This window comes from Amblyomma mixtum, chromosome 8 (assembly GCF_055824585.1).
Source record: "Amblyomma mixtum isolate Tamu chromosome 8, ASM5582458v1, whole genome shotgun sequence".
NCBI lineage: Eukaryota > Metazoa > Arthropoda > Arachnida > Ixodida > Ixodidae > Amblyomma > Amblyomma mixtum.
In genome coordinates, this window is record NC_143019.1 from 57,468,018 (window position 1) to 57,480,326 (window position 12,309).

The 12,309-nt window shown below is 42.7% G+C and overlaps 1 protein-coding gene across 4 annotated transcripts in view; it reads right to left on the reverse strand.

Annotated features, from left to right (window-relative positions):
* The window catches only part of LOC149332571 (calcium-independent protein kinase C-like), a 55,439-nt gene that overhangs the window by 30,143 nt on the left and 12,987 nt on the right, over positions 1–12,309 (reverse strand). For all 4 annotated transcript variants that reach the window (XM_089558210.1, XM_089558209.1, XM_089558208.1 and 1 more), the window contains exons 4-7: positions 9,567–9,598; positions 8,907–8,989; positions 8,079–8,211; positions 5,306–5,439 (exon numbers count right to left, since the gene is read on the reverse strand). In XM_089558210.1, the coding sequence (XP_089414336.1) occupies positions 5,306–5,439; positions 8,079–8,211; positions 8,907–8,989; positions 9,567–9,598 (382 nt within the window). The remainder of the gene's footprint in view (positions 1–5,305; positions 5,440–8,078; positions 8,212–8,906; positions 8,990–9,566; positions 9,599–12,309) is intronic.

Sequence of the window (12,309 nt, forward strand, 5' to 3'; positions counted from 1 at the left end):
CAAAGGAAGGCTCACGCAAGAAAAGATAAAAAAGATCACCAGTTATTACGGCTATGCCTTACGGAGCCACAAACACGATGTGCCAGGCATGCAAAAAGCAGTCCTGGCCACACTGCAGCACATGTCGTCCACAGATGAGGCACCAAGACATGACCTCTGCCCCGAAGGGTCGGACTCATGGTGTAAATACAACAGGGCCATGGCTATGAATGAGGAACCGCCGCCACACAAAAACAGCCTGCCTAGCTTTGTTTGCGAGGCATTGGTGCCTGTATTTAGGAGGCTGAGTGATGCTGCCCTGTTGCAGCGATGCAGTGATGGGATCACACAAAACGCCAATGAAAGCCTGCATGCCATGATTTGGGAGCAGGTCCCAAAGAATCAGCATGCCTCACTTCGCAGCACTGAAAGAGCAGTGGCTGAGGCTATCAGCCGCTTCAACCAAGGTCTCATGAGAAGCAGCACACAAATTGCCGAGAAGCTCGGGTACAGTGCTGGAAGCTGCTTGGTGCGCCGCAGCCTCGAGAAGGACAAAAGCAGGCTGCAGAAGGCTCAAAGGGAGCACCTCGACAGTAGTGCTGCCAAGGCAAGGCTTGCTAAGCGACACAAGCTAGCAAAGGACCCTGCATACAGCCCTGGTCTGCTGTAGAGCAGTTTCTCGTTGGGACAGTCACCAGCCATTTGAATAAACATGACGTTATGTTTCAACCTAAACCTTGTGTCAGTTTGTCTATGGCAGGACTGCTTTATTACACAATTTGGGCATTTCTTTAGCTTGAAGGGCACTGAAACAGGCACATCAAGTGCTAAATTCAGTTTTTCTTGCTGATCCTAGGGGTAGGTACATGGCTTTATGACATGCTTTTGCCAGTTTTTTGACAAGCTACAGTCACATATTTAGTATGAACTTTCTCCTGAAGAGCAGAGCTACACAATGATGCTATTAACATTGCTGTACCTGCATTCTAGCAAAAGTTACAGTTGTCTATAACTTCAAATGCTTTTTTCTCAGTTTGATGTTTTTGGACATCGCACTCAGCTTTACGGGGCTTTTTTCTATGTTGTCGTTAAGCGACAATAACAAATATGGTATCACTGTAATCGTACTGAAAAGATCTAGGGGGTGATGCTATTTATATCACTCTAGCATTATTTTGCTAATTACAAATTAGGGTAGTGATGAGAGAAAATTTGAACAAAATTATTCACAGAAATGCTGGTCCAGTTTCTTGCCTATAAATTGCTTTTAAATGAATAAAAATAGCATCACCCCCTAGAGCATGTCTTTGGCATTGGGGCCACACACTTGCTTTTTGTATTTCAGAGACAAAATTTCTATGAAGCCCCGTAAGAAATGCCCATTAATTTTTTTTTTAAACATTAACATTTCTTGAACCGCTACAGCTATCAAAAATCTAATTGCAGATTTGAAATCAGCATAAAAAGCTTATCAAGAGTGTGAAGTTTCATTCAGATTGGACCAAGAATAAAAAAAAAAAATTTAAGACCCACATCCCCCCTTAACAGGCACCCTCACGCAATCGATTCTACATAGGCTTTCTCTTCTGTGCCCTAGGGACCATACAAGGTACAAGTGCCAATTGCGACGAGCTTTGGCTAAGTTTTTGCACAGTTATGACAAAAAAAATGAAGTTCATTCTCCACACTTTTACTGGTACATGCAATCACCGGTACTGCTACACTAAAAATCAGCATCCAGCATTTGTGCTGCTAGAGGAAGTGCAGCAAGAGACTTCAAGGCAGGGATGAAGAGCCTCTTTCATTCTTGTGCAAGCAAGATATCCGTGCAGACTACATACAGGCGGACTACTACACCTGTGCAGACCTATACCCGTAGACTCGGCCGACTATAACGCCAGTACAGACCTATGCGTGTACAAACTGAGCAGACTACTCTTGATGCACAGAACTGTGCGAGAATTGTCAGACTTTGCACCAGCACTCTACAGCGCCCTTTGCGAAACAGACCTGAACCGTTGCAAATTGCGCGATGCAAACAGAAGTTCAAGTTACTGACTCCCTAAGACTACAGACCAGATCTCAGTAAGCACAGTGCTCTTCAAAAGTTATCATTCAGGCCACTTCACGTGGGACCACAAATGTCAATCAGGCCACTTGTTGGAGCCTGTGTTGTGCCTCTGACACTGAAATGGCCTTGAGGCATGAACCTGAATGAGTGGAGAAAGGGAAGCTTCAGTGCACTGACCAGCTTTGACAGCAGGACTTGCCTTCTGCTTGCTGTTACTGGTCACTGTGCCGAGTCTTTCCGCCATCTCCTTGTTCAAGCCCGTGCTTAAAAAAATCATCCTCTCTTCTACATAAGAGCTGCCTTCAACTGCTTGGTGACCAGAGTGTTTGGTATGCTATAGAATTCGCGTCACATGGCTCTGCGAATGTTCTAGTCCCATCTAAGTGGCTTGAAAACAAAATTTCTGTAATCTGCGCATACATTTTAGAGTACTCACAGCCACTTGTTTTTACTTTTTTTTTTGGTTTTTCAGGAAACATGTACAAATCTACCTACGACGCATGAACAGTACCGTGTAACTTGCCGAACTTTCACGACGGATCACGGGAAGTGAGGGGGAACACCAAATTTTAAAATTCAAAGTATGTAATGAAGCACAGGCCAGAAGCCCGCTGGTATCTGCTCTAGCAGCACGACATTCTCTTAATTTCAACGCTGTGTAAGGCCACTGTACTCTTGTACAAACATGACTCTAATTAGCCGATATTGCCCACAGCCCTCACTGAACTGAACGAACATACATCCCGAGACGAAACTTGAAAGCGCCTCTTTATTTCTCTCTTCTTAATTTCGGCCAATAAAGATATTTCAGTACGAAGTGGCATGCATCTGGATACGAAGAGATTTTCAGTCGAGGTGAACCCGCCTGAAGGGCCTCCCATTACAGAGCTTGTCAAGAACCGACTCCCCCCTCCCGTCCCGACAACAAAATTGGTGTTAATGTACACAGTAAGGGATCTTGCCAGGAAGCAAGGAGGTGGTTCATTACAAACGAGAAAAATGGGGGAAGGGACCAAGAGGCATACGACAACAATCGACGTCAGGGAATCAGGGCGATGCACTCATGCGGCATCAGCAGCTACAGCAGCCGTCGCACCAACGTAGACCTACACCCAAGGGCTTTACGGTCACCGACCGAATGCGGCAGTAAGGGCACCATACAAATGCAAGCGTAGTTTACGAAAGATTCTTCTCACTACTAGCAGACTCTCCAGGGGAGGCAAGGGGGGGACTAACTACCCATTGCACATGCAGCATGTGGCTGATAACAATCCCTGAAATCTTGAACTAAAATAGTAAGAAAGAAGATAAACAAAAAAAAGGCTTTCAAGACTACACAAAATACAGCAAACACTACATGAAGGCAAGAAAGAAACAATAAAACAAATAAATCAACCTTTCTGCAGGACGTAAAACTTATAGGACGAAAGAGGAGCTGATTTTAAGCCCACAGACGAATGGGAAAATATAAACACACCAGAGTGCCGAACAACGAGAAGGAAGCAGCCATGAAATGCATACAGAAAAGAGAATGATTAAAGGCGACATCCCATAAGTAACATGATTTTAACCTCCCTCCTCCTGTCTGGTGAAGGGTAACGGGCAAAGTGATTTCTGGGGTGAAGGGTAATGCTATTTTAAGTTACCCTCCTTCCGAGTGTCATGACTGCTTTCTTCAATTCCCATTATTTTACGCTCCGTTAAGTGCACACATTTCAAATCTGTCACGAATTAAAATCACCTAATGGCACAACAGCACGTCACAGATTGCTCTATGGTAAGCACACCCATTTTGGGCAAACCATTTACGTAAAACCACTCGAAAAAATATGCACAAGTTTCAGTACTACTGAGCTAGTGAAGAAGTGCAAAGGTGGTATTAAACCAACAAACATAAGACAACACAGAGAACCATATCCATAAAAAGTGAATATCCACGTCTGGAACAAAACTTGGATATTGCATCATTTCAGCAATTAGTATTTATTAGAACCTGTGCCCGTACGAATGTGTTCTCATGAACAGCTGAAGCAGTGTTTCTGTTTCTTTTTTGTTTGTAATGCACTGCATTTTTTACACCGAGGTTGTCTATTCTTATGTCCTCATCTGAACTACCAGACACAGTGTGAATGCCCTGCCCTAAAGAAAAGAAGTGTCGTTCAACATTATTCGGCAGACTAGACCTCTACGCACATCATATTGGAAACCAGTTTATAATTCTGTGAGACAATGCCACCAGGAATATGCAAATTTCCGGTGACCAGATGTACAGTCTTTGTCAAAAGTTTAGAGCCCAGGGGGTTTGCTTCTAAGCCTCGCAGTGGGACTCCTGTAACATTCGTGGTAGTCCTACCCTTTGGAGGAGGCAGGACCAGAAATCTTCTTACCTTCAGCAAATCTGGAGCGCTGGAGATGCATTACGAACCAGACAGTGTGCTTCAGAAGCAAACTCCCTGGGCTCCAAACTTTCGACAAAGGCTGTACATAGGTTTCCAAAGCATTTGTGCAGTCTGTGCTCCGCACAGAGCACTTCATCTTGATGCTGCACTCGGGCCAACAAATTCTCCATATTGTATTTATTTGCTAGTTACTTCAAGGGGGGACACTGGTCTTGAAAAGAAAATTTTATTAATTTAGTCATAGTTATGAAATTTTCAGGGCACATGTATTTTTGTGCACTGATTCTAGATGTGGCATTTAATTTCATGTAAAACAATTCCATGAGCACTTGTGCACTTTTTATGCAAGTATTTTGCGGAGAGTTTTGAAGAAAATTTGCTGCAGGAAACTCGCTGAAATGTATGCCATTGGGTTCTCTTGACACCAAGGAATACAATAAGGGTGAAATTATCATCCTGGCTCTCGTAGAACTTGAGTAATAGGGTACTGAAGCTGCCACTTCTGAAAAAGGAATACGCACTTTCCTTCTCATTTCTGAAGCGGCAACTTTCTTCAAATTTTCTTCAAAACTCTCCGCAAAATACTTGCATAAAAAGTGTATAAAGTGCTCAAGGAATTGTTTTACATGAAATTAATTGACATATCTAGAATCAGCACACAAAAATACATGTGCCCTGAAAATTTCGTAACTATGACTACATTAATAAAATTTTATTTTCAAGACCAGTGTCCCCCCTTAAAGTACACTTCAGAGAACTTTCTAAATTTCTAATTCTAGACCTTTCTAGATCTTTCTAGAAACAAGAAAAAAAATAAAAAGGAGGGCAATCAGAAATGGAAACTTTGCTCACTCACCTTCTTCTTGCGTTTGGTCAGCTTGTCGCCTGAGATGCCCATGGCACTGAGGATCTCGGCCATCTGCTTTGGGTTGATGCCGCAGTTGTTGGCGACATTCTTTTGGCAGCGCTTGTGCACGTTCATGTTGCATGCTGAAAAACGGAAGAGAGAAAAAAAAAGCAGCTGAGGAACTCTGCGTTGCCGCATGTGTTCGTAAGCATTAAATGCTGGCCACGGTTTTCTCAGCCTCATCCCCATCTATGCAGAAAAATTAGGAAATATTTTACTTTGCAGCTAAATACCGGTTGCTGCTGCATTTCACTGCGACTCACTCCATGTCCGTCTTATCTCAATGCACTGAGCCTCAGCCGTCTTTTTCAGTAATTGTTTTCATGTTAATTTCAGCCGCCTCTTCACGTTCTTGTTTTTAAAACATGTCTCCATCCACACTGCATTGGATTGTTGCAAGTAGAATTTCTCTCAAGAAGCAATATAACCCTAAATTCACCAATTCCTTCTGACCTTTATTTTTGTGTGTAAATGTGTGCACTAGATCGTACAACTGTTAGCTCTTCCTCCTCCCCCCCACCCAAAAAAGGCACATACAACCAAAATAGGCGCCGGCAATATTTCGCAGCCACCCTCTGCCACAGCAATTATTAACCCTTTGAAGGTTTTTGCCGTATATGTACGGCGGCGGTTTTCTGTCCCGCAAGGTCTTTGCCGTACGGGTACGGTTTCGATCTTCCGTTTGAAATTTTGCGCCAAAAGAACAATGCGTGCTCACTGGGGGGTGCTGCCACCTCTTAGGACTTACAAGAAGTGTTTGAATTTTGTGCTACCTTCTTACGGAGATAAGCAGAACTTATGTCTAGCTTTAGCACGGCGACACAGACTGCGGCAACACCCCTTTTGTAGTTTTGGTTTCGCCGCGTGATCGCAACGGAGTCACGCGAAATTTGAGTTTTCTTTTTGTCAGCACTATCTTGCAGGGGCTGCCGAAGTTGATTTCTATCTTTATTGGCGCTGCTCTTAGCTTGCTTATCACCATTGCTCGCAAGGTATTCTCGCCCTCTGTGGCAACTCGCCTACGCGGTTTCGATTCCGCCGCGGGATCGCAACGGAGTCACGCGAAACGTGTTTTCTCTTTGTGGGCACCGTTTTGCAGAGGCGGCGAAAGTTGATTTCTATCTTTATTGGTGCTGCTCTTAGCTTGCTTATCACCGTTGCTATTCTATTCTATTGAACATTTTCCAGTTGTGAGTGATGCTGTCACCAAAGTACTGTTCCTAATTTTTTTTTACTATTTATTCTCGATTATATACATTTTGTAGATTCAAGATCCACAATAAAGTAATTTGACCACCTGGGAAAGTTTTCTTCAAAATAATTCGACCCTCAAAGGGTTAAAAAATAAATAAAATAAAAAGGGCAATGTACTCTAATCTCGCTAAAGCGGAGTGGTGTAATGAAAAGGTTTTCTAGTGCGACAGAAACTGGAAGCATTTCACGATCTGGTTTCCTCGGTTTCTTACTGGCAGAAGTGATCAGGTTCGAGGAAGGCTCTTGCTCTCGGAATTTTGTAAATATTTCTGAACACTGATCCTGTTCTTGCATGACACCAACGAATGACAGTCCACTGCCAGTCATTAAGGCACCCCATAAAGCCCAAAAGAAATCATGCACCACTGATAAAGCCGGGAATCAAAATCCTGTCGGGTCCAAGACTGCTGCGATGCCAGGTCAACTAATTATCAGCCCACAAGTTCAGACACTTGCAAGCCTCATAATAATGCTGCTAAGAACAATCTTGCCATACAAAGGAGAAAAAAAGATTTTCTGTCAGAAAGACAACGACGAAACGTACAAGAGAAATCCATGTCTGATTGCGCCTTCGTGCATTCCTAGCCATTCTGTGCTTGCTCCTACTTTGAATGACGTATAAGACAGGCTTCCCTTTTAAGGGAAGCCTGGGGAAGGCTTCCCTTTAAGGCTTTAAGGCTTTTAAGGCTTTTATGGCTTTTAAAGCTTTAAGGCCTTTAAGGCTTTAAGGCTGGGGAAGGCTTTTAATGCCTCATCGTTGTAAGCAGGAGTTGTCGACAGAAATGTCACGCTTTTCAATTGGTCGAAATGGGCGTGACGTCACAGTGCGCGAATTTCAAACGGGGCCAACTGAACTTTGGCTAGTAGCCATGCAACCAATTAAAGGGATGGTATAGTGATGCTCCAAGTAAGTGGGACTGAGTTTAGTTAATTGCTTAATTAACCAATTAGCCTAACTAACCTTTCTAGTCAGACCAGATAAATAAAACCGAGCAGGAAATTGGTCGCGCTGGGGAATCGAACCAGGGTCTCCGGAGTGCGAGACGGGCACACTAACCACTCCGCCATGCCAGCTCCCTGGTTTGGAATGGACAAAGGCGCGTCTAGTATTCAGAAGGGGCATCTAGTGAATATGGGTCTTTGTTCACTCCCACCTTCCTCCCTTCCCTTCCAGCGAGGTTTAGGTGTCCACCGAGATATGAGAGACAGATACATTTCCTTTCCTCAAAAACCAATTGACCAACGAGCAAGGCATAGAGCCAAATGGGCGATGGCAATCATTGGACTCCCTGGCAGCGTTGCAAGACGCTCTCGCATTCCGCTCTTAGAGACAAAGCTTAACATCTTAACCACACATCAGTGACACAAGCAGCTACACCGTGCTTAAGGCTATCGCCTCACAGCGCTTTAGGTCAACAAAGCGCCCCCCTGGATTTTTTATTTTTTTGTTTGTTTGTTTCTCCCTCACCTTCGCACTGGAGTCCCTGTCGGAACAGGCCGTACAGCATGGAACCACAGTGGTCACAGAAGGTTGGCCGCTTGTAATTGTGCACGACAAACCGGTGTGGGATGTTGATGTTGAACCGACTGCCCGCTGCCAGCTGCGGAATACAGGAAACAATACGTGTGACACATGAAAGCCGGTCACTGAGCCAACAAATTTTAATGGCAGTTGATTAAAGTCAGTGCAATAGTGAAAACTCTAATCAGAAGACTAATCATGTGTTTGCTTGAAGACACTGGCACAAACTAGTCTAATAGCTCTGTAGAATTACTGGTTTGGTTAGCACACTCACATCAATGTGTTGGATGATGAGAAGCCTTTGTCCATAGCCAATACCTTTAAATGTTGCACTTAAATAGCCAACACACTTGTATATATACACCAGTATGAACATGTATATATACACCAGTATGTATATATACACCAGTATGAACGGCTCCCTTGTTCACGAACAAGGGAGCCGTAGCGCTCCCGAAACGTCATTTGTGTTTGACCATGTTCAGTGACCAGTGAATCTCATCAAGCCATGATTCCTGACCAAACGGTATGCCGTTGAACCCTCGACTACATCAGTTATAATTATACAGGGCGACTCGTAACTAAAAGACATATATCGCCATGAGCGACAAAAAATTAATAGAGTAGCAAGAATGCATTGCATGTGCCCAGTACACAACTAAAGAAAAAGCAGTAGCCATAATAACTACTAACAGGACTTGGTGCCAAAAGTGAGGAAGCTTTAATTCAGGACAGTTTTGCAGCGTCACGACACCGCTCGCACGTGCGACTCACCTCGTCGTTGGTGCTGTCCTTCATGCCGGGGCATTTGGTGACCACAAACTCGTGGCAACGCTTGTGAACTACGCATGTGCACACTGTGGAAGAACGAAGCGGTCAGTGACACATGGCAAGGACGTTCTCTTTGCAATCCGATATACAAGCTGAGACAGTGCTTTTGTAAAAAAAAAGGAATCAAGTTTAAGGAGGAACCACACGGGAACCATGATAACCATAATGTCAAAGAAGCAGGCATCAGCAGAACAGTGTACAGTGATTTTCAAAAGTTGCCGAGCCACTTCCATTACAGAGGGCAGCCACGTGACATTCTGAAGAGAGCCTCACATCGCTGCATTACTCGGAAAGCTTTCTAGCGTTTTCAAAGCCAGTTTTTTTTTTCTTCCTTAACACTGCATTAAAAACAAAAACAAACACATACCTACAGCCAAAGCAAACATACAGAGCACAAGTGTGCATCGTCGTGCCTACACACATAATTCTGTCTACTTAACTCTAGGTACTGACCAGGTGAGGGAAGATATATTGGTTTGAAAATGGCAACTTCAAAAGAAAAAAACATTACTCTGTAGCACTGTTCGAACTAATGGCTTGATGCTGGATTTTGAAGCCCATAAGCAAAGAAGGCCAATACATGAGAAGTGCAGTCTTACTAACCTTGACACTGGTATCCTTGTTTGCCTAAGCCCCTGAAAGAAGAAGACGAAGAGGGGAATTCGCTTATTGCAGTCACAGACTCCTTACACTCCAAATTAAATTCCTGCTTTACTCTTCCTTTTTTCTTTTGCACACAGAATAAGCAAATATGTTTAATATCAGTTTCAAAGGTCAATTCAAAGTTTTTTTTTTTAACATTCTAAGTCGATAAAAACCTCACATTCTTTAGAGTCCCCTCTCTGGAACAAAAAACTGCTTTTCAAAATGTCAAGTAGAGGTACTTCAAAACAGCAGAAACTAGGAAACCAAAACTGGGTTTTGGCCATGCTACGACATCACAGATACCGTTCATAGCTTCACAGCTGTCACAACTTAAGTTATTTATGTTAATTGACCAAAAACAAGAGCGAAATTTTGTCCTTCAGCAAACGCAGAGCAAATATCAACGAGCTGGCCAAACTCTGACATCACACATGCAAGGATGCCCATGGAAATTGCCCCGACTGAGGCCACGAAATGGAAAACTTTAAAATTCCTTTAGGCTGCAGCCAGACTTTGCCCGGCTCTGAAATTTGGCACAAATAACCAGAAAACTGTGGAGAACTTGCACTGAAAGTTTCAGAAAGATCTATGGAATTATAAAAAACACAGGAGTTTCCCTTTAAACTTCCCAAAGAGTGAGCAAATGTTCATGGGAATACATAAAGTATACAATGAAAAATCTCAGAAATTTTTTCCCTCTTCAAATACAATTTATATATTTTTTTTTTCAGGAAAAAGAAAAACACACACATTACCTATCCTAAACCAGCAAATGTCAGACAGACCACAAGATGCACTTGAGATGTGAGAAACATAACCCAAGAAAATGCGTTCAGGAAAATACTAAAAGCTTATTTAAAAATGTCAGTATGTGACGCATAACTGCACTTTTAAGGTTTGTAGAATTCTTACCAGATGGTGGTAGCATTAAGGGGGGACATGGGTCTTTGAGCATTTTTTTTATTACAGACCAAATGCAATCAAACTGCACAGACTTATTCAGTTTTTTATGTTGATTTCAAATATGCAATTTGTTTACTTCTAGGCAAATTAGTTCCTGAGATATTAATATATATCCTGCCAATGTCTGCTGAAACAATAGAAAAAAAATGGGCCACCAGAAATTTAATTTTAATACGTGGGTAGATACTACAATGTGTGAGCAGTGCAACGCTGGAAGCAGTTTTCAGTTTTTTGTTCGTGTGGACAAATGGGCTTAATAGTTAGTTTCATGTGTGTCATGTGTTTTCTGGCACTGTATGTCTGGTTAACTCACTTGAAAACTAACTATTAAGCCCATTTGTCCACACGGACAAAAAACTGAAAACTGCTTCCAGCGTTGCATTCCTCACACATTGTAGTATCTACCCACATATTAAAATTAAATTTCTGGAGGTCCATTTTTTTCTATTGTTTCAACAGACAATGGCATGATATATATTAATATCTCAGGAACTAATTGGCCTAGAAGTAAACAAATTGCATATTTGAAATCAGCAGAAAAAACTGAATAAGTATGTCAAGTTTCATTGCATTTGGTCTGTAAATAAAAAAAAATGTTCTAAGACCCATGTCCCCCCTTAAAAGGACATAAAATAAAGCCCTCAATATTTTGTGCACATATTACTGAAGATACCAAAAAAGGGTACCAAAAGCATCAACCATAATTTCTTGACAGAAAAACACAATAATCTTGTGGTCTGGGTCAATGACTTCCCAGTACACTAATTTCGGTACAAGCCGGTGGACCAGTGATAACGTAGCAGGTGATCTGTGAGAAGAGTTGGTGCATGCTCAGAAGTGCACTCCACTCACAATTATCGCAACTCCAGCCTATCTGCCGAGTACTTCCATTCTTTGATATGGCCTCAGTGTTTTCCTATTCACTGTTGGAAATATAGCTTCCATACACCCTCTTACCGTCAGTGACACTGACCGACGACCAATGCATGCTGCAAGTTTTTCCCTGGTGCATTCGCAGTAATAGAGTGGTAAAGAAAAAAAAAGCTGACAGATTTTTTAATTTTTTTTTGATACCTCAAAGGCCCCTGGTATGGGGCATTACATGAGGGATGGGCATGACAGTTAAACAATAATGGTCTTGATGGCGTTCTTAAAATGGATGGCGTTGATGTGATGCACGGCGTCCTGTGGTAGATCATTCCAGTCCCGGGATGACGTGACGAAAAAAGATCGGGAATGAGCGGTAGTTCTTGCGGTGGGGGCGTAGACGGCCTTATGGTGGTTAATACGGCTTGAGAGGCGATAAGCAGGTGATATGACTGATTCTCCTAAAGATGAATGATAAAACATATGAAAGAGGCACAATCGAGAAATTTTTCGTCGCGTTTCAAGGCTGGGTAAGTTAGCTTTAGTCTTTAAGGCAGACACACTAGTGTAGTACGAATAGTCAGAATAAATGAAACGGATAGCTCGATTTTGTATTTTTTCTAAGGTTAAAGAGAGGTTAGACTGGTGAGGATCCCATATTGCCGAAGCATATTCTAGTTTAGGACGGACAAAAGTTATGTATGCTAATGATTTGATGGATGGGGTGGCAAAACGTAGATTGCGCCGTATGAAACCAAGGGTACGATTAGCTTCGTTAGCGATGTTCGTGATATGAGATGACCATGTTAGGTTTTGCGTTACAGTAATACCCAGGTACTTACAGGAAGAGACGGACGATACTTCTGAACCG